The sequence below is a fragment of the Momordica charantia genome, assembly GCF_013281855.1.
Source record: "Momordica charantia cultivar OHB3-1 chromosome 3 unlocalized genomic scaffold, Mcharantia_2.0 BLBB01000003.1, whole genome shotgun sequence".
Lineage (NCBI taxonomy): Eukaryota > Viridiplantae > Streptophyta > Magnoliopsida > Cucurbitales > Cucurbitaceae > Momordica > Momordica charantia.
Window position 1 is genome coordinate 15,169,268 of NW_028275161.1, and position 20,634 is coordinate 15,189,901.

The window sequence follows — 20,634 nt, forward strand, 5'->3', positions numbered from 1 at the left end:
CTACATTTGGAATCATTTGGAATTTAAAAGTTCCCAAGAAGGTGAAGTTTGTTTTATAGGAGTCTAAATATTGCTGAAGTCTTTCAGACACATTTTCCTTCTTGGTCTTTATCCCCTTCGTGTGCCCTTTATGTAAAGGGAAGGAGGAAACATGTGATCACTTGTTCCTTCATTGCCCGTTTGCTGCCAAGAGTTGGGCCTTTGTCTGTTAAGAGTTTAGGCTCTCCTGCCTCCCTCAGTAAGATTGATGACCTCTTTCTTGAAAATTTTGGGGGAGGCCTCTTATAGGCAAAGCTTTTATGTTGTGGAACTATGCTAGGGCTGTTTTATGGCTTATTTGGAAAGAAAGGAATAATATTCTTTTTGAAGATAGAAAGTCCTTAGAGGATGTTTTTTTGTAGCGATGTACAACTTATTGCTTTATGGTGGATGATTAACCACAAAAATTATTTTGTAACTATAGTCTACACTTGATTGTTAGGAATTGAAAGGTTACTACTGTCTAGTTTTGGAGGGAGGGTGATTTCAACCCTGCACCCTCAGGTTGTTCTTCCTCTTTTGTGTTTCTTTGAATATATTGTCTCTTATCCCAAAAAAAAAAAAACAGAAGAAGAGTTGAAACGATGTCATCCGATGAATCACTCAGAGGAGAAGCCATAAGCATATCTAAAGAAGGGCTGGGTGTGGAGTCCCCATCCCTACCAAAAAGAAGAGAAGGTGGGTGGTTTAAAAAGGTTACAAATGGGCTGGATAGATGGTCGTTGGGGCTTGAGGTTCGTGTAAAAGGAGGCTCGAGTTCGGATTGTTTTGTTCTTTTGGGCCCAAAAGACAAGGCCAACCCTAGTTTAATTTTGGTGAAATGTCTTGGTTTTGTAGAAATCAGTTTAGATACCCCCACTTTCGAATCGTTGGAAAATCGTCGATTCAACCCGTGGAGTGAGGAGGGGCATCTTCTTTCAACAATAGACCCCTCTATTGTGAGTTTCTCGGATGATGATTCGTTCCTCTCATCGTTGGTGTTGAAGACTCCAAGTTCTTTTGGTCTTGGCGTTTTGCTCGGAGGAGAAGATTTTGCGGCGGTTCGCAGTATTCAGAGTTTGTGGACGGTGACAAAAGAGAGGAATCCGAAGCTTTATGTAGTGGAGGGCCCATCGTTACGCCTGATTTAGTTGAAAGTGCCTTGCTCGAATTTTGGTGATGAATACCCCAGTAAGCCAACCAAGACGTGTCCTTCATATTCCTTGGTTTCTTTGCCTTTAGAAGCGAGGTGTTCGGTTGGGTAGTGTTTGAAATGAGCACATGTGTGTTTGGAGAGTTGAAAAATTTCACATTGGAAAAGCTGGCTCTTTTTATTGAGAAATAAAGAAGGGAACAAATGTTCAAGGTATGCAAAGTTGGGATGACCAAGACGATAGTGCAACGTCATGACAAAACTACTATCTTTATTTGAATTATTCAAAGACTTATAAATACAAGTGGACTCACGATGGGATAGAACCACAAGTTTATTGCTTCTCTTTGTTGGTAGAGTACGCGTTACTTGAAGAAGATACAACCCTGCACATAATTTAGCATTGCCAATCATCTTCCCTGATCCCAGGTCCTGAAAAATACAAGAGTTGACACAAAATTTAGTTTCACAATTTAAGTCCTTATCGAGCTTACTCATAGACAATAGATTATAGTCCAACTGATTCAAGAGTTAAGGAGCTTGATATTTGAACACTTCCAATCCCAATTACTTTAACAAGTGTACGATCGGCAACGTGAACAAAATGATTACCCGTATAAATTAAAAAAGATGAGAACAAGGATCTATCACCTGTCATGTGATCTGATGCTTCAGAATCCACTATCCATTCAGATGGAAAAGTTTTGAGTATGGAGAGCCATGGGATTTTGGTTACCTTGTTGGGGCACATGCCCAGAACTACTTACTGTCGGTGGTTTTGTTTTGTTCAAGAGTTGTTGTAACATGTCCAACAAATCTTTGGTAAGTGGTTGGTTAGAACTTTCAGAGATGTTTTGTTCAAGAGTTGTTGTAACGTCCAACAAATCTTTGGTAAGTGGTTGTTGGTTAGAACTTTCAGAGACAGCAGCATTGCCCCTAGGTTCTTGATCCGTCTTGGCAGTATTTGGCTTCCAATCTGCTGGTTTCCCATGTACTTTCCAACAAGTGTCTTTGATATGTCCCAGTCTATAGTAATGGTCACACCATGATGGCCCTTTGTGCTGCTGACTGTCACCATATGGTTGGGAATTGCCTCGAGCAGCGTGAACGATTGGACTATTATGGTAATTGGGAAATGAGAGCATATCCACTTTGAGCAGGAGAATGTTTAGTGAGTCCCAACATTATTTGTTTTCGACTTTCTTCTCGACGGCCTATAGAAAAAACTTCTCGAAGACTGGGCAATGGCATAGAACCAAGGATTCGACCATGAACTTCATCAAGAGATGAATTAAGGCCTATGAGAAATTTGAAAATCATTTTTGTCTCCACAATTTCTTGGAAGAGAGCACCATTAGCAGAACATGTCCAGTCATGAGTGTCAAACAAGTCCAACTGTTGCCAATGACGAGTTAAAGTAGTTTTTTTGTTTGTTTTTGTTTTTGAACAAGAAAAACTTTTCATTGATATATGAAAAGAAAAAATGTTCAAGATACAAAACCCCCCGTGGGGTGAAAGAAGAAAAGAAAAGAGAAAAGAATAGAAAAATAACGAACACATATTGCAACAAGAGCAATACAAACTCAAAAGAGATAAAAGCATTCTAAAACATAACTCAGAAAAACGGCTTGCTACTGAGCTTGGGAAATCAAACTAAATCCAGGGTCAACAACCGCATGAGGGAAAACCTTCTTTAGCACCAAGAGCGAAGGCCAAACTCCAAAAAGAACCAAGTAGACATAAGGGCATAAGAACAGACCGTAGCTGAAATGCTAAAAAGGAGAAAACACCAAATACTAAGCCTCAATGTTGTCTTAAAAAATCCTCCATATATAAACCACTAAATGTCAAACCACACGTTGGAGAAAGACTTTGAAAACCTCATCAACCAACCAACCGAAGTAAAACTGTAAAGTTTTAAAATCTGCAGAAGGCATAATTGAGAACATTCCAACATTCCAAACAACTTAAAACTCAGATAATAGATTCAATTGGGACAAGGGTAATCCCCATTTCTTCAAAAAAGGAAGGAATGGTTGTTTGCTGTGGGAGAACGGGTTTCTCATCTTTTTTTTGCTCGTTAAATTGGGATTGAAAATTGTCTGCAAAGGAATGCTCATAAAAGTCCTCAATTGGGATATCTGACTTTGTGAAGAGTCTAAACTACTAATATTGATTGCACCATCCTCATCTTCAAAATCATTATCTGAGAATTCTAAGGAAGATAGTCTAAGAGGCAAACCTTCATCAGTGGAGTGGATAGTGCCAATGGACAGAACATTTACCTTATCCAAACAATCTTTATTAACTACCTCTTGTTCCTCAAAGAAAGCCTTATTAAGGTTAAATTGAACCCCCAACTACTGAGGGCCTTGCAAGCTCGTTTCCAAAATTAGTATTGGACTTTTGAATCTAGTCCGGCTTGGCTAGGGTTTTGGCGATGGCAATTAGGGTTTCGGCGATGAAGCTAAGGTTTTGAGAGGAAAAAATTCAAAGCTCTGATACCATGGCTTTGTATAGGAGAATGATTTTTCCTTATTCCTGGAGTGGTGAGTAACACCCATATTTATACAAGAGGCTCTAACCATATGAACTAAAAATAAGCAATTTAGTTTAAAAAATCTTAGCTAACTTCCTAATTTCTAGCTGAATTGGTTCAACTTTAGCTTGATTTTCTACAATTTTTCATCGTTTTTGTGTAGGCTTCCATGGGTGGAGTGTCAGGGTTGGGTTATAAATTTCGGGGATGCTTTTTTTGATTTCAGTGCCATTAGACATGGGTTATAGCTGTTTGGGATATCCTCAAAATCTTTTAGCCAATTGGTCTTCGATGTCTTAGGGCCCTAGTCAGGCGGATCTCCTTTTTCAGGGGCGGTTCTTGAAGGAATGATTCGGCTGGTTTTCCTTGCTTTCGAGTTTAGACCTCTTGATTGTTAAAAGTGGGGGCGAGCCTGTCATGAACAACTTGATCTTGTGAATGGTGGAAAGAACAAAGGGATAAAAAGGGGTGTAATCTCTACGAGGAAGTCTAGGGAGCTGAAGAAGTTGGATTGCTCCATTGATTATGATAGGAAAGAGGCTTCTTTGGGAGTTAGGGCTTTAAAACTGACCCAATGAAAGTTGTAGCTTGGAATGATAGAGGTCGAGTGGGAAAGATAAAAGAAGGTTGGTGAAGGAGCTTTTCTTGATGGAAAAATCAGAAGTGGCGATTCTTTTGAAATCTAAGGAGGTTTATTGTAGGCATCTTATTAGAAGTACATGGAAAAGTTCGTTTTTGGAGTGGGCTGGGACGTTCTATTGGTGCCTCAGGTGGGATCCTTTTGTTGTGGAATATTAAAGTGGTGAGGCCTTAGAAGTGGTGAGGGGGTCTTTCTCGGTTTTTGTTTTTTTAACAAGAAGCAAACTTTTCACTGATAATATGAAAAGGATGAAAAAGTTCAAGGATACAAACTCCCCATGGAAGCGAAAAAAGATAAGAAAACACCCAAAAAAGAACCACCATGAAAAAGATACAAGAGAATAGGAAAAAATGCCGAAACTGCACACTACAGAATGCAAACGCAGCCCCACTAAACCTAAAGTCAAAGTTGGGATGAGCAGACTTGAGGCAAAAACTTCTTCGGGGCTTGCGTAATAGTAACGAACGCCTACTAAAGAAAAGCCAAAAGAACCACCAAACGAACCATCAAACATCTGAGGGCTGAATGGAAAAGAGAGATCTTCAATAATGTCTAAGAAGTTGACAGAATCTTCTGAAAGGGAGGAAAAACGAAAAGAAGAAAAATCTCCAAAGTCGCTTCTTGCTTCTAAATTTGACTCTACGCTACTAAGATTGACTTCCTTGTCCTCCGAATAAACTGAAAAGTAATCTTCCAGAGCCTCTTTGACAATGCCTTCGTTAGTTGAATGGATAACCCCTTGAGATAGATGAAACTCCATTGAAAATTCTTGAAATTCTTCTTTTTGAACCTAAAAAACAACGGGGGAAGCTTCCGACAAACAAACAACTTTCAGATCCTTGCTATGGTTAGACACCATTGAACCTCCCAGGAATATGAGGGCAGTTCTTTGAGGTGGGTCTGTAATAGGAATTGTGGGGCTGCGTTGGAGGAAGTGTTTTTGTTCCCTTCTTTTCGTGGGAGAGAGAGGTTTTTGTGATAGGTTTGTTTCTTTGTTATCTCGTGGGGGATTTGGCTTGAGAGAAATAGTAGAATCTTTAGGGGGGACGACCTTACTTGAACAGTATCTGTTTTGCAGGTTTTACAACTGCATCCTTGAGTTCTAAAGTAGAATCTTTAGGGGGTGGAGAGAGATGGGGAGTTTGTTTGTGATCTTATTAGATTTTTTAATGTCACTTTATGGGTCCGTTTCGAAGTTGTTCTATAATTATTAGTTAGGCTTTATTATTTGGATTGGAGTCCCTTTCTTTAGATGTGGATCTTCCTTGCGGGCTAGTTTTTTTTTTGTATGCCCTTGTTCATATGCTTTTGTTTTCATTTGTCTTGATTAAAAGTTCAGTTTCTTATGGAAAAAAAATCCGTGAGAGAGGTCTACTTCCAAGAATGTGGATCGAACTAGAAGATTACAAAATTGTTGTGAAAGAAGGCTAGAAATTCAAAAAGATGAGAGACTTAACACCAAAAGAGGCCATTAAATATCTGAATAACATCCCACAAGCCACTTTTCAAAAAGACTTTTCTACTTAAGAGGCACAAAAATCGTGGTGACCCTTCGCGAGAAAATACCAGACTTCAAAATTGACATCTTTAATAAAAATCTTGAACCCCAGACGAGAAACTCCAATATTTTCAAGAACCAATAAAGGATTATTGAGAATCCAAAAGACGTACTTGAGAACACAAAACAAATCTCTTCTTCCAAAGAAAATCTCCACATTAATGCTCTAGCCATAAGATCTGTGAATATATATATATTTTTTTTTGTGAAAGAAACAATTTCATTGATATATGAAACTACATGGAGCCCATATAAGGGAGTATAAAAGCCCATAGATGGGTTACAAAAGGCATTTCCAATTGGATAGGAGGGAAGTGTATCTATAGTAAAGAAAAGTAGGAGAAGTTTTACACCATGATATAGCTTTAAACACTATAGCATCAAAAAAACGATCAAAAGATTGTGACTTGTCAATGAAGATCCTTTGATTTCTTTCACCCAAGTAGTCCACAGAAAGGGTCGGATGAAATTTATCCATAACTGTTCCTTTATGTTTTTGAAGGGGTGTCCCATTAAGGTGGCCTCAAGGAGAAGTTTAGGGTCATTTGGTAATGCTGTGGACCAACCAAAAGCCAAGAGGATGACATTCCAAAAATCAGAAGCAAAAGTACAGGAAGTGAAGAGATGTTGTTGAGATTCCATGCTGTTCTTGCAAATGATACACCATTGTGGAGAAATAGCCATAAATGGGAGTCTTCTTTGTAGCTTATCGTTGGTACTGATGGCTTGGTGACTAAGTTCCCATAGGAAGAAATTCACCTTTTTAGGGCAATTTCCCTTTCAAATAAAGTTGTATAGGCTAGTTTGAGCTTGGTTGCTATGTGTGAGGTCCTTATGTGTGAGGTCCTTTGTGAGGGAGCTGGTGGAAAAAGAACCATTTGTTTCTAGATTCCAGTAAACAACATCCCTATCTGTTGTTAAATGAATCTCTGATAGCCTATGGTTAAGATCAACCCATTCAATTATCTCGTCATCTTTAAGGTTCCGCCTTAATCCCAAATTCCAGCAACTTGTAGATTCGTCCCAGATATCAGAGATTGGGGCGTCCTTTCTTGTTGACAAAGCGAAAAGGAGGGGAAAGGATTGTTTAAGAGGCAAACTATTCAGCCCACAGTGCTCCCAAAAGGAAATATTCATTCCATTTCCGGTTTTAAAGGCCAATCGATCAAAAATCAAATTTTGCATCTTTCTAATGGCAGCCCATGGGCTTTTAGCAGAAGGTTGTGATGTAGAGTTAGGTTTGAGATTCCATGATGCTTTACCAAATTTTGCCTCGATCACCTTCCTCCAAAGAGATGTTTCCTCTGTAATGAATCTCCATATCCATTTTGCAAGGAGGGTTCTGTTTTTCAGCTTCATATTAGCAATCCCTAGGCCCCCATATGAATTTGATGCTGTATAGTGTCTCTTTTGATGAGATGTAGTCCACTATTGTCTTTGTTACCCTTCCAAAGAAAACTTGTGTAGATGCTGTCCAAAGTATGTGCTACTTTTGATGGCAAAGGGAAGAGGGAAAGATAGTAAGTAGGGAGGTTCGATAAAGTGGCTTGGATGAGAGTATGTCTATCGCCTTTGGAGAGATACGAGGATTTCCATGATAGGAGACGTTTCTGAATTTTCTCAATCATTGGGTCCCAAAAAGAGAGAGACCGGTGCTTACCATGAAGGGATAGTCCAAGGTATGTGGTCGGCCAAGTCCCCAATTTACAAGCAAATTTGGATTGAAGAGCTGTCAGTTCATCCTCTCCAAGATTTATCCCCAAAATTTCTGACTTTTGGTGATTTATGTTTAACCCCGATGCCTACTCAAAAAGCCTAATGATGTTGAACATGTTTGTGAGGGAGAGGTTATCATATGGGGAGAAAAGGATGGTGTCATCAGCAAATTGTAGATGATGACTGGCCAATGAGTTGTTTCCCACATCAAAACCTTTAATAAAGTTGATGTTTGCTGCATGTGTCATAAGTCTACTATAGACATCAACAATCATAATAAATAAAAAGGGGGAGAGGGGGTCACCTTGACGGAGGCCCCTAGAAGCAGTAAGTTTACCCCGAGGACGACCATTTATAATGATTGAGAAATTTGTTGTTGAGATACACCCCCATATCCATTTTCTCCATGTGTGTCCGAAACCCTTGGCTGCAAAAACTTCATCAAGGAAGTCCCAATCCACTTTGTCAAAAGCCTTCTCAATATCAAGCTTGATAACCACTCATTTTCTCTTTTTTCTATCCCAATCCTCAATAATTTCGTTAGCAATTAAGGAGGCATCTAGGATTTGTCTCCCGGCCACAAATGCAGATTGCTCCTTGGTAATAGTATGTGGCAGTAAACTCTTCAACCTTTCTGAGAGAACTCTAGCTATAATTTTGTAGCAGCAAGAAATAAGGCTAATGGGCCGATAATCTCCCACCTTCCGAGCATCCACTTTCTTTGGGATGAGACAAATATAGGTTTCGTTGAGGCTAGCATTAATGATGCCGTTCTTAAAATAATCTTGGAACACTCTCATAATGTCGGGCTTGAGAATGTTCCAAAATTGTTTAAAGAACTCGGCCGTGTAACCGTCAGGACGAGGAGACTTGTTTGATCCCAAAGGAATGAAGATAAATGCTATAAGTTAAAAGCGTAATTATAATTTTTTTTATCTAATACACCTAAAGGTCTAATAACACAATGGAGATGCAGATGGAATTTGCTCAATACTTGAGTCACCACCATTGTCACCAAACATTTGTTAGTCGAAATAGGGACCATTTTAAAGAAATGAACTGTATTGAACAAAAGGTGACTCTTGAACTTAATTGATCTTGAGCCAGACCGAACTGGACTCGAGAGCTGTGAGTGTCTGAAATTTACGAACACCAAGCATACGAAGTGGGAACGACCAGACTTGAACAACGTGCTGACTACGAATGATAGACGTCACGAATGGCAGATTGTGGCAAAGATGCAATTGTGTATCCAAGTGGGCCGTATAGTACCAAAGCCTTTGAAGAATAGAGTATTGAGGACTGATTCTTGTCTAAGTTGGGGGCTTTTTGGTGATCTTATTTTTTATTTTAGATTGGAAGGATTTCTCTTTACTGTTGTGGGGGTTTGTATCTTTGAACGTAATTTTTCAACTCATAATGTAAAGTTTGTTTCTGCAAGGGAGTTAGTTTAATCAGGTTGATTTTTGGCCAAATATAATGCTGAATCAGTCTATCAATTTAAGAAAATTAAAACCATTGTGGAAACCAACATTTTTGAAAATTTGAACTGATTGCTAGACAAAATGGACCAAAAAGACCAAAGCCAAATCAAATAAAATAAAAATTAAAATGGACAAAGATAGTCAGAAGAGTACATTGAAACACTTGGTTAGGTGGGATATTGTCTCTCGTTGCAAGGAAGAAGGTGGTTTGGGTATTGGGAGATTGTTGCATAGAAATCATGCTTTGCTAGCCAAATGGGGCTAGCGGTTTAGTATAGAAACTTCAGCTCTTTGGAGGCGAGTTGTGGCAAGCATTTATGGTATTCACCGTTTTAACTGGAATGTTTCTGGGAAAAAAATTGGTAGTCGTCGTAGTCCATGGTTTTGCATTAAAAAATAGTGGTCGTTAGTGGCAAACTTCACCTTTTTCAGGGTTAAGAATGGCAAACGAGTTCTATTTTGGCACCATTTATGGCCGGGGGATTCTATCTTAAAGGATAGGTTTCCATCCTTATTTCGGATCTCTTCTTCTCCTTATATAGTCCATGATGCTTGGACTCACATTCTTCTTCTTGGAGAATTGAAGTTAGGAGAATGCTAAAAGATGAAGAATTGGAAGAATATTTATCTTTGCTGTCATGTTTAAATCCGATTCAGCTTTGTGATGATGAAGATCAGTTGAAATGGAGTTTAAACTCTTCTGAATCCTTTTCGGTTAGCTCCCTCTGTAAGCCTAGAGTTGGTCCTTCATCTCTGCCTAAGGATTTTGTTTCAAGATTGTGGAATTCGTGCAGCCCAAAAAGGGTGAATGTTCTAACATGGATTCTCCTTAATGGGAAAGTAAATACTTCCGAAACTCTCCAAAAGAAGCTGCCTAACATGCCCCTCCAACCTTCTATATGTGTTTTGTGTGCTGCCACTTGCGAAGACCAAGTGCATTTGTTTCTCTTTTGTCCTTATGCATCAGTTTGTTGGGATCTTTTCTTTCATATGTTCAATTTAGCTTGGGTAAAGGACAAGTCAGTATCTTCATCAATTTTTCAGTTGCTATTTGGTCCTTTCTTTTCGCCTAAAGCAAGTCTTCTTTGAGTAAACGGCCTTAAAGCGCTTATATCTGAGTTATGGTTTGAGCGGAATCAAAGGAATTTCGAAGGGAAAAGCCGCTCAGCTTTCGAATGCTACAGTATAGCTAAGTTCAAAGCCTCACAATGGTGTGCTCTCTCCAATCTCTTTGCAAATTATTCTCCTAGCATGATTTGTTCGAATTGGGAGGCTTTTTTGTGTAATGTTTAAGCTTCATTTATTAAGTTTGGTTTGTTTTTATCTTTTTTTATTTTTATTTTTATTTTTATTTTTTTTTCCTTCTTCATCCCCTTCATTTCACCCTTTGGGGTTCATGTCTTTGAACAATTTTTGTTCCTTTTCATTAATCAATGAAAAGTTCATTTCTGGTTAAAAAAAAAATGGACAAAAATAAAACTAGTCAAAATGATAAAATTGACCAGTTTGGTTGGTTTATTGATGTAAGCATATATCACCCTTTTGCAACTATAGCTTAAACTATTGTATATCGGTATATCCCATTGGTGAAGTTTTTTGTAATCCCTTGGATGAGTTTCTTTCCCTTTTGTATTTTGTATTGTTTAATTGATTAACGAAATTGTTTCCTATGATAAAAAGGTTGCCGAATTAACTGCATTGACAGTGTCTTGTTTACATGTTTAGTTTACTTTGACTTTTTACTTGTTATTTAAAGTAGCTGTTAGTTTATTAGCTGGCTAGCATAACAGCTTAAATAGTTACAGTTAGGCAGTAAATTTTTCGATCCACTGTTAATCCATGGCCATAAATTGGATCTTCATTGTATTGTGGGGTTGGTTTCCCAGATTTCCTTCATAACCCTGCACCATCGCCCTCTTGTTTTATATCTTAATCCATGGCCATAAATTGGATCTTCATTGTATTATCATTACTGTATTATATCTTCATTCATAATAATTTATTTTTTCTATACATAGAAGGTTCAGTTTCTAATGGAAAGGATTTACCAAGTCCTCTTGCCGAAAAGCATTGAAGATGACATTAAATAGAACTGATCATGAATGTTGTGTTTGGTTTTTGTCTTAGGATAGAGGGAAACACATTGGCAATGTCATCTCAGACTCTGCTGGAAATTGTGTTTGGTGTAAGCTGGAAAAAGCATCATCTGACATCGACCCAAATGCATGCCTCATCTGCAAAGTTGGGGGAAAACTCTTGTGGGTACTTTTATTGGTTTCTCATTTCTTCCCCCTGAATATCTTTTACATGAAAACCATTTTGGAGGCATTTTATTTTTTTGTTTTATTTGGGAATGGTGTGATGATTGTTGAAAGAAAACATTGCAGAGAGGATGAACGAAAAATATAATCACTTAGATGAACAATAATCAAGGAAATTACATTCTGTTTGGAAAATTTCTTAGATCTCTAGTTAACAAAGGGTTACGAGAGATTAGAATGAGCTCTATTCCAAATACCCCTTGCAACATAGTGATGTCTTCAAAATTTTTATTTCTTTCTAATCAAATTCTCCAAGATACGACCATCTATAAAATGATCATGTTTCCTATATATCTATATACAAAACTTTATACAAGTATGAAACCGAAAGGCGGAAGAGTACTATATTTACTCAGAGCTGTTGAGGAGTGGAAAGCTCCTCCATTATTTCATGTTCATTTAATGAATAGCTCAATAGAAGTCAAATGTTAAAAATATTGCAAGTAGACTGTCAAAAAATTAGCGATGCACTGACGGGAGGGTGAAGTGTTTAAGTCGAAGTTTTCCTTAATTCTTTCCCTCTCTTGATCTTTATTTTCTTCGTTGTCTTCTTTTATTTTCTTTCTTAGCTATACCTGGTGTATGGTTTTATTTTGTGTGAAGACGAGGACTATATAATATTGTTGTTATTAATCACATTCTTAGAACTTTTTCCCCTTCTTAATGGTGTGCTCTTTACCAGCTTTTCTCTAATTTTTCTTTACAAGATATTTGTATGAACTGGGAGATTTTTGTTATTCCTCCTTTTTTTGATTTTGGTGTTTGTTTCTATCTTTTCACATGAAAAGTGTCGTTTATTGTTCACATATATAACTATATAAGCATCTATTACACGCGGAGAACTAATATGGAATCCCAGTTTCTTATACAACTCTCTCCTTCTAATATTGTTTAATTTTTGGCTTTGCCCATTCCTCTTGTTTTGTTAGCATACATGTGGCTGTTGTAAGAACTAAGATGTATTTATCTTGAAACTTCAGTTTTCTTGCTGATTGGTTTCTACGTGTATATCTTTTATCATGCTTACTTTTAGATGCTGTGAAGGAAAAGAATGTAGAAGAAGCTTCCATCTTTCTTGTCTAGATCCTCCCTTGGAAAATGTTCCTCTAGGAGTTTGGCATTGTCCAATGTGTATTGGAAGGAAGATCAAATTTGGTGTGCATGCTGTGTCAAAGGGGTTTGAGTCCATCTGGGATACCAGAGAAGTAGAGATATCGGATGCTGATGGTATGATTACTTAATGATTCAGGCTTACACATGTAATAGTAATAATGTTGATGTTCAAACTACAGTGTTCCCAAGCTACTTATGATGAATTTTTGCTTTGACCTTCAGGTCTATATCCTTTTTTAGCTTTTTATTTATTTATTTTTAATAATAATTATATAATTTTCTTCAGATTCTTTGTTATCTTTTATTGTCTTCAAGGGTTGCAAAGGCGGAAACAATATTTTGTGAAATATAAAGATCTTGGTCATGCTCATAATCGATGGATACTGGAGAGTGAATTGCTTTTGGAAGCCTCAAGCCTTGTTTCAAGATTCAACCGAAGAAATCAGGTCTGTATTTCTTCTTTCCAAAAGTTGATGTGTTGTTCAATTAGAAGTCTCCTGGATTGTATCTTTACATTTTTATATTTAGAACACACTTCAGTTTTCTTTTTAAATTTTCCTAATGGTTAAAAATCTTTTTCCATATTCAAAATTGTGCAATGTATCATTAAGTATTTGGACGGAGAACTAAATTATGTCAAGCTAAAAGAATTCAGGATTTTAGGCATGGAAACAAACGCTCCTCCAAGCAAACAAAGAGGATGAAAATTGAATGTGTTGCATAAAATGATGAAAATGGAACTCATTCAATAGACAAGGAATAATAGTTAAGCCAAAAATTTGACATCTTAGGGTTCGTTTGGTTGGTGATCCATAAATAGGAATTTGAAAACTAGCCATTTAATAGAAAATAATTGCATTCCATGTTTTTAATATGTGTTTGGTAGCAGATTTAGAATTCGAAAACACTGAAAACATATAAATGTTGTTTTAAAAAATTCACTTGAGTGTTAAGTCACATAATCCATATACAAATCCAAATAATTATTTTAGAAATTAAACTCACCCAACAAAAATTCACTGACTTTGTTTAATTCAATTCATCTGTTGCTATGAAGCGTTGGCTTTTCGAGATCTCCCTTGGAGTTCTTGTTCTTCAATGTTTTATTTATCTCTTGGCTTTTGTTGTATTTGGAGAACTTTACTTTATTTGTTCAGTTCTTTTGTTTTTTTTCAACCCCTTTTGGAGTTTTAATCCTTGAACATTTTTTCATTTGATTCAATGAATCTGAAAACAAAAAATTGAAGTTGGATAAAATACCAAGTCGATCCTGCTCTGTTCTAAATAAGTTATATATTTGTTTTTTTTTGTCTTAAAAAGAGTATGCTTGCTTGTTTCCGATGAAATAAGTGAAAATAGAGTTGAAACTGCACATGTATAAAACAAAACACCCATAATCATTTGATAGCTCTAGTGTATGTCTTCTAGAAGTTCTCAATGCTAAACCGGAAAGGTTGGCCTATAACTTGAGAGAGAATTTGCAGCGAAGAAAGAGGTATATATATATATATTTATTACTTTTTTTGAGAACAGGAAATAGGTAATTAACTGGATCATGTATTATATTGTGATTTTGGGATGGGACTAACCTTGACCCTTCCGCATTTCAAAATTCTAATTATTTTTCTATTTTGCTACCTTCTTTTCTTCCATCAATTTATTAATACATAAGTATTAATTATCTTATAATATAATAATATTATTATTGGTGTAACCAAGAAGAAACTTTTATTGAATAGTAAAGTTGTGAAACAATGAGAAGGAAGCCTCCTATTTATAGGAGAAGGCTTACTGAAATAGAAGCCTTTAAAGGCTGAAACCGAAAACAAACCAACAGCTTGTGAGGTATCTCCTCACAGAATTTGGATTGAAATCGAAAGAGAGCCCTTAGGCAATACAACCAAAACAACTAACACAGAAACACAGAGACACACAAAACAACCCACCAATTTGAGAGGGTGGGGAATTCTCCCAAAGGCTACGCAGTAGCTCAAAAATACCAAATGCAGAATGATCCCCCTCCCAATATTCCCTCCCACTAAAAAGGACTACACAGCCTACACTACTCCTACTGACGCATTCTCTCTCCTGGCCGTTTGGCCTACATGTGGTCAATTACCTCCTTACCCTTCTTACTATAGGTATTTATAATCGAGGGTCTAATACAGCTTTAAGAAAACAACTAACTAACTAGAACAAACTACTAACAACCTATACGGTTACATCAATTACTTAAAGTAATAAATAATAAAACTTAACTTTCTCTGTTTTTGACATAAAATTAAGATAATTTTTATGTATTTCTTTCCTAAATGAAAATATTAGACATCTAAACTTTTAATAGTGAACTCCCACAGCTATTATCAAGTCCATGGAGAAGCAGGTGAAGGATTTCTTTTGGGATGGAGGGTCCTTTCATCCTTGTAGCCACTTGGTGAAATGGGAGTGGACTTCGCTTTCCCTCTTGTATGGCGGCCTAGGTATCGGCTCTTTGAAACAATGAAACAATGCCCTCTTACTTAAACGGTTATGGTGCTCTACTTAAGAAGGAGGAGCTCTTTGGAGGCGTGTAATAGAAACCATTTATGGAACATCCCACGGGTGGTTGACTGCTACCCCGAAAGGGGCTACAAAAGGGCGGCCTTCGTTTGCAATACCTAAGAATATAGATCTCTTCCTTAAGTTTATGTCCTTCGAAGCCAACAATGGGAGGAAAATCAGATACTGGAAGGATCATTGGATTGCTGACCAACCCTTGGAGAAGACTTTCCCTGACCTCTTTTTACTCTCTTCAAGGAAGGATGACACCATTCATAATTGTTGGTGTAGAGACTAAGGTTGGAGAGAATCCAATGTTCTGTATTATCATTATTAAAGTCTATATATATAGACAAATATACAAAGTTGACCTAATCCTATAAGGAGAAGGTAAATGACAAATTAATATTAATACAATAATATAAAATATACTAATATATACTCTAACCCTCCCCCTCAAGTTGGTGCATATATGTTAATCATGCCCAACTTGTTAGATAAATAATCTATTCGTGCTTCATTCAACTTGTGTTATGTGATTTTTGATATCATTGGGATCACCTCAGAAGTTACGATTGATTTCTTCTCAGCCATAACAAACAAGCGAACTTATTTGAACAAAACGACAGAACCAGACCAAACCACCCGAACCAAACAAAACAGATGAATCAAACGGTTGGAACCAAACCGGATTAGGTGTTTTCTGAAACTAGGAACCAAACTGGATTAGGTGTTTTATGAAACCAGAAACCTCAAGTGCTCCCCCACGACAACTAGAGGGGCGAAGGCGATTGGCGGTGATGGAAGCGCACGGCGACTAGCGACAACAAAGGTGCGAAGGACAGCAAGACGAAACCCACGAATAGCAATTGGAAAAATAACTGGCAAATCAGCAAACGGCGGCAGTGATCGGCGGCGGTGGTCGGCGGCGGTGATCGGCGGCGGTGGGCGGCGGCAGTGGGCGGCGGCGGCGGCGGCGGTGAGTGTTGGATAGCAATGAACAAAAACCCTAAGGGACAAAACCCTAATGGGCACAAAATCCTAATGGGCACAAAATCCTAATGGGCATCAAAACCCTAATGGGCACAAAACCCTAATGGGCATCAAAATCCTAATGGGCACAAAACTTAGAGCTCTGATACCATGTTGAGACCAAGGTTGGAGAGAATCCAATGTTCTGTATTCTCATTATTAAAGTCTATATATATATAGACAAATATACAAAGTTGACCTAATCCTATAAGGAGAAGGTAAATGACAAATTAATATTAATACAAGAATATAAAATATACTAATATATACTCTAACAGTTGGGATTTGGAGCAACAAGACTGGGACCTTGGCTTTAGAAGAGGCCTTTTTGACGAAGATGTTAGCAGCTGGTTAGGGCTAATAAATCAGCTAGATTCAGTTAGGTTGGGAGAAGCTACAGATGGGGTGAATTGGAAGATTGATGCCTCTGGAGCCTTCACTACCAAGTCCACTTATATTCATCTTTCTATTTCGTGTAAGATTCTTCATCCCCCTCATTAAGGCCATTTGGAATTCGAGGATCTTTTTAAATTGATTCTTTTATCACATTCTAAGATTTTCCATCGTTGAATGGATCCATTTGAAAACAATTAGATGCTGACAAAATTCTCAAAGATTGACGTTCTTTATTCCTATTCAACAACGAACGTACGAATAGTTCCTTGATTTTTACTAAGGGATTGTTGAACCCTTGCCTTGGAATAAATAGAATAAAATGGATTGATATTGGTGCGATCTGACTCATTATTAGACGGGATCTAACAGAGTGATTGAAAGATCCCCGTACGCCAGTTCTTTCGAGCGAACTCCCGAACTACCATCCTCATCCTTAGAAAGGGTTTTGCTGGATCTCCATCCTTTTGAAGATTTTACTTTGAGAAGCACAATTCACTACAATCTATTCCCACCCTTTTACTCCCCCCGCCTACTCCCTTACTAACTAAACAAAATCCCCTAGCTTAGAAATGAAACGCTGAGGAAAAAATACTTACTTGCTTGTCGAGCTAAACGGGTAACGAGCACACCGAGCAAGAGATCTCGACAGTTAGACAGAAAGTTTGTCGGTGGCTCATCGTGGCTTAAATACATAGGATCGCCTCCAAAAGAAATGCAGAGCATGGTCCCTTCTTCCCTCCACTTGCCCCTTATGTTTAAAGGTTGAAGAAACCATTGATCATTTATTTCTTCACTATCCGCTAGCTTATAAATGCTCGTCCCATGTGTTTTGCTGCTTTGATATGAGCATCTGTATCCTGAGGAAGGTTGATGATTGGCTTTTACAAGCTCTTATTGGTGGGTGGTTCAAAAATGCCGAAAGATCGTTGTGGGTTTTTTTGTGGCAGTGGTTTTGTGGTATAGAAAGAAATCATAGAACTTTTGAAGACTTCTCATTAGATTTTCCTAAATTGTGGAGTAATGTACTGCTCACCACTTCTAGGTGGTGCTATAGTTTCAGAATTTTTTTTGTAACTACTCCCTTTGTTCTATCCTTCAAAATTGGAAGGCTTTCATGTCATAACTCCTGTTGGAGGAGGGGTTTCCTTTACCCCTTGACCTCAGGTGGGTCCTTTTGTGAGTAATACATATTCTCTCTGTTTCTTATAAAAAAACTTTTAATAGTGAATATTAAAGCTATAAACTTTCATAGGTAAGAAAATTGCACCTCCTAGACTTTTAATTGTAAAAATCAAATTCTCAAACTTAAAGAAATTGGATATATTTGAAATTCCTTTAAAAAATTTGGATCTATTTGAAAATTTCACTTGCTCTACGAAAAACAATAGTTTGATCCGCCTTGCAGTGAGAAAATTTCCTTGTATAAAAGAAGCCAAACCAGAGAAGTTGCTTATGTCTCTGACGATGGTGAACAAAGTGAGCTGCTATGTCTCCGACGATGGTGCTTCCATGATGCTATTTGATACTCTCTCTCAAATGGAAGAGTTTTACTAGAGGCAGGTGTCGTTTTGCAAGAAGTTCAGCATTGAGCTCAGGGCTCTCGAGTTTTACTTCTCCCAGAAGATCGATCACTTGAAGGACATCAGCACCACCAAAAAGTTGGTGATATGAATGCTCTTGTAGTGTCTTTGGTCCTATCATGCTTTATAGTGTCTCTTCCCTTCCTTCAAATGATTTAAACTTTGGAGTGAGTCTGTGCAAATGGATGTGGACTTGGAAGAGAGTTGGTGATATGAATGCTCTTGTAGTGTCTTTGGTCCTATAATGCTTTATAGTGTCCCTTCTCTTCCTTCAAATGATTTAACCTTCAGTGATTGGAGTGAGGCTGTGCAAATGGATGTGGACTTGGAAGTTCTCATTGTGTTCGGTTTAATAGGTTTCAGTCTCTGAGTCCTCACCAGTGCTTGCGACCAATTTTTCCTCTCTATAGTCTTTGCAGGCCTCTATAGAGCCAGAGTGTAGGAGTTGTTTTCAACAAAATGAGTGAAATTTTCAGATATATCTAATTTTTTTTTATTTTTTATTTTTTAAATTTGTGGGTTTAATTTTTATAATTGAAAGTGGGGGTTTGAATCATAGATCACCTCCTTATAAATCTTGGATAATGAATTTGATGACAATGATGGAGGTATTAGTATTAGTAGTTTTGACTCTTCCCAAAAGCCAGACATCCCTATTGAGGATACTTCTGAGCCATCCTTTGAGGAAGACTTTCAGATTTTATTTAATGAGCAAAGAAAAAATGATAAGTCAGGTCTTCCACATCAATTCCTTTTCTGAAGAAATAGGGATTATTCTTGTCCCATTTGAGTCCGTCCTCTTAGTTTTAAGTTGTTCAAAAAGTTGGAATGTTTTCTCTTAGCCTCTTGCAATTTTCGAAGTTTTGCAGTTTTAGTTTTGTTGGTTTGCTGTCCGGTGTGGTTTTCAAAGATTCTTTTCGACGTGCGGGTTGGCATATGGTGGTTTATATTTGGAGGCTTTTTGATGACAACCTTGAGGCTTCGATGTTGGCGATTACTCCTTGTTAGCGATCTGGTTGCGGTTTAGTTCTTGTATTCCTATCTTCTACTTGGCTCTTTTTGGAGTTTGGTCTTCGCTTTTGGTGCTAAGGAAAGTTTTTTCCCTCATGCAGTCATTGGCTCTGGAATTCGTTTCGTTCTCCAAGATTTGTAGCAAGCAGGTTTTTTGAGTTCTGGTTTAGAATGTTTTTTATCTTCTTCGAGCTTGTATCTTGCTGTGCCAATTCCTCATTATTTTTCTCTTCTTCTCTCTCTTTTTTTTCACCGCTTTGGGGTTTGTATCTTGAACATTTTTCCTTTTCATATATCAATGAAAAGTTATTTCTTGTTAAAATAAAAAACGGGTGCAGTTTTCTCACTTATGTAAGTAAGGTTTGATTTTTACAATTAAAGTTTAGGGGTCTATTTTTTTTCATTTATGAAAGTTTGAGGATTTAATTTTTACCATTGAAAGTTTAGGAGGGCAATTGTAACAACTACCATATTTTAGGGGTGGTTTGTACCATATGCTCTTTATTTTATTTTTAAGTTCTCAAGTAGAAACTTAAATAATGATTCTTTCCTTTTACAGCCTGATTCTCATGAGCGGATTCGTGAAATTTCCCTTGATTCTTTAAAATCTATGATAGGGTAGGGCTTAATTTAAAGTCCTTATGGTTAGGGATAGGGAGAGTATCTATGACATTGGTTCATGTGACGCCATCCATTCTTTTGCAATATATTTTTTGAGAATCCATTTATTTGTTCAACTAACTCCTTTTGCGAAGGATTATATATTGAGAATGGAACTATGGACCGGTAAATAATTTATATTTGGAAATCTATGGTGTTATTTTATATTTTATTTGTTTAGTAAAATGGATATTTCTTCACTATGATGGCATCTTTCTTTCAGTATTCAAGGTGGAAGCAGGCGTGGGCTGTTCCTCAGCGTTTGTTACAGAAAAGATTGTTATTTTCTACTAAGCTATGCGAGGAGCATGATAGGGAAGTTTCTGGGGTTGAATTGAATTGCCAATATGAGTGGCTTGTTAAATGGCGAGGCCTTGATTACAAATGCGCTACATGGGAGTTGGAAAGTTCTGCATTTTTAAGGTCACATGATGGTCAAGGTCTTATGGTAGATTATGAAAGCCGCTGTGAAAAGGCCAAGTTAGCTTCCCATGTGTCAAAAATTGATAAGGTAAATTTAAAAAAGTCAGTACTTAAATGATCAGCTATCTTCATTGATGTCGCAAAAAAATAAAATACTTTTTTGTTTGTCTATTTTTCTTTCTCAGAACCCCACATGAAGCTGGCCATATCAAGTGGTTAATTCTAGTCTTTCCATGGATCAAATTTGGTTTCCTAAAAAGTTCATTCATTTCAAAAGATGATTAATTTGATTTTTTATCACTAAACAGTTAACCTTATTTTCTATTTCGCCTTCGAGAATGAAAGCATTTTGTCACTTTCCTATTTGTTTGGTCTTGGTGATCTGGAGAGTGCTTTTATGCTATCCTTGACCTGGGTTTTGGTTTGACTCCTAGTCATCCTTTCCGTTGTAA

General features: G+C 37.3%; 1 protein-coding gene across 5 annotated transcripts in view; it reads left to right on the forward strand.

The window, feature by feature from the left end:
* MOM (ATP-dependent helicase family protein) overlaps positions 1-20,634 on the forward strand; it is an 84,005-nt gene that overhangs the window by 11,973 nt on the left and 51,398 nt on the right. For all 5 annotated transcript variants that reach the window (XM_088121669.1, XM_022297231.2, XM_088121672.1 and 2 more), the window contains exons 5-8: positions 11,236-11,366; positions 12,463-12,656; positions 12,858-12,988; positions 19,983-20,270. In XM_088121669.1, the coding sequence (XP_087977795.1) occupies positions 11,236-11,366; positions 12,463-12,656; positions 12,858-12,988; positions 19,983-20,270 (744 nt within the window). The remainder of the gene's footprint in view (positions 1-11,235; positions 11,367-12,462; positions 12,657-12,857; positions 12,989-19,982; positions 20,271-20,634) is intronic.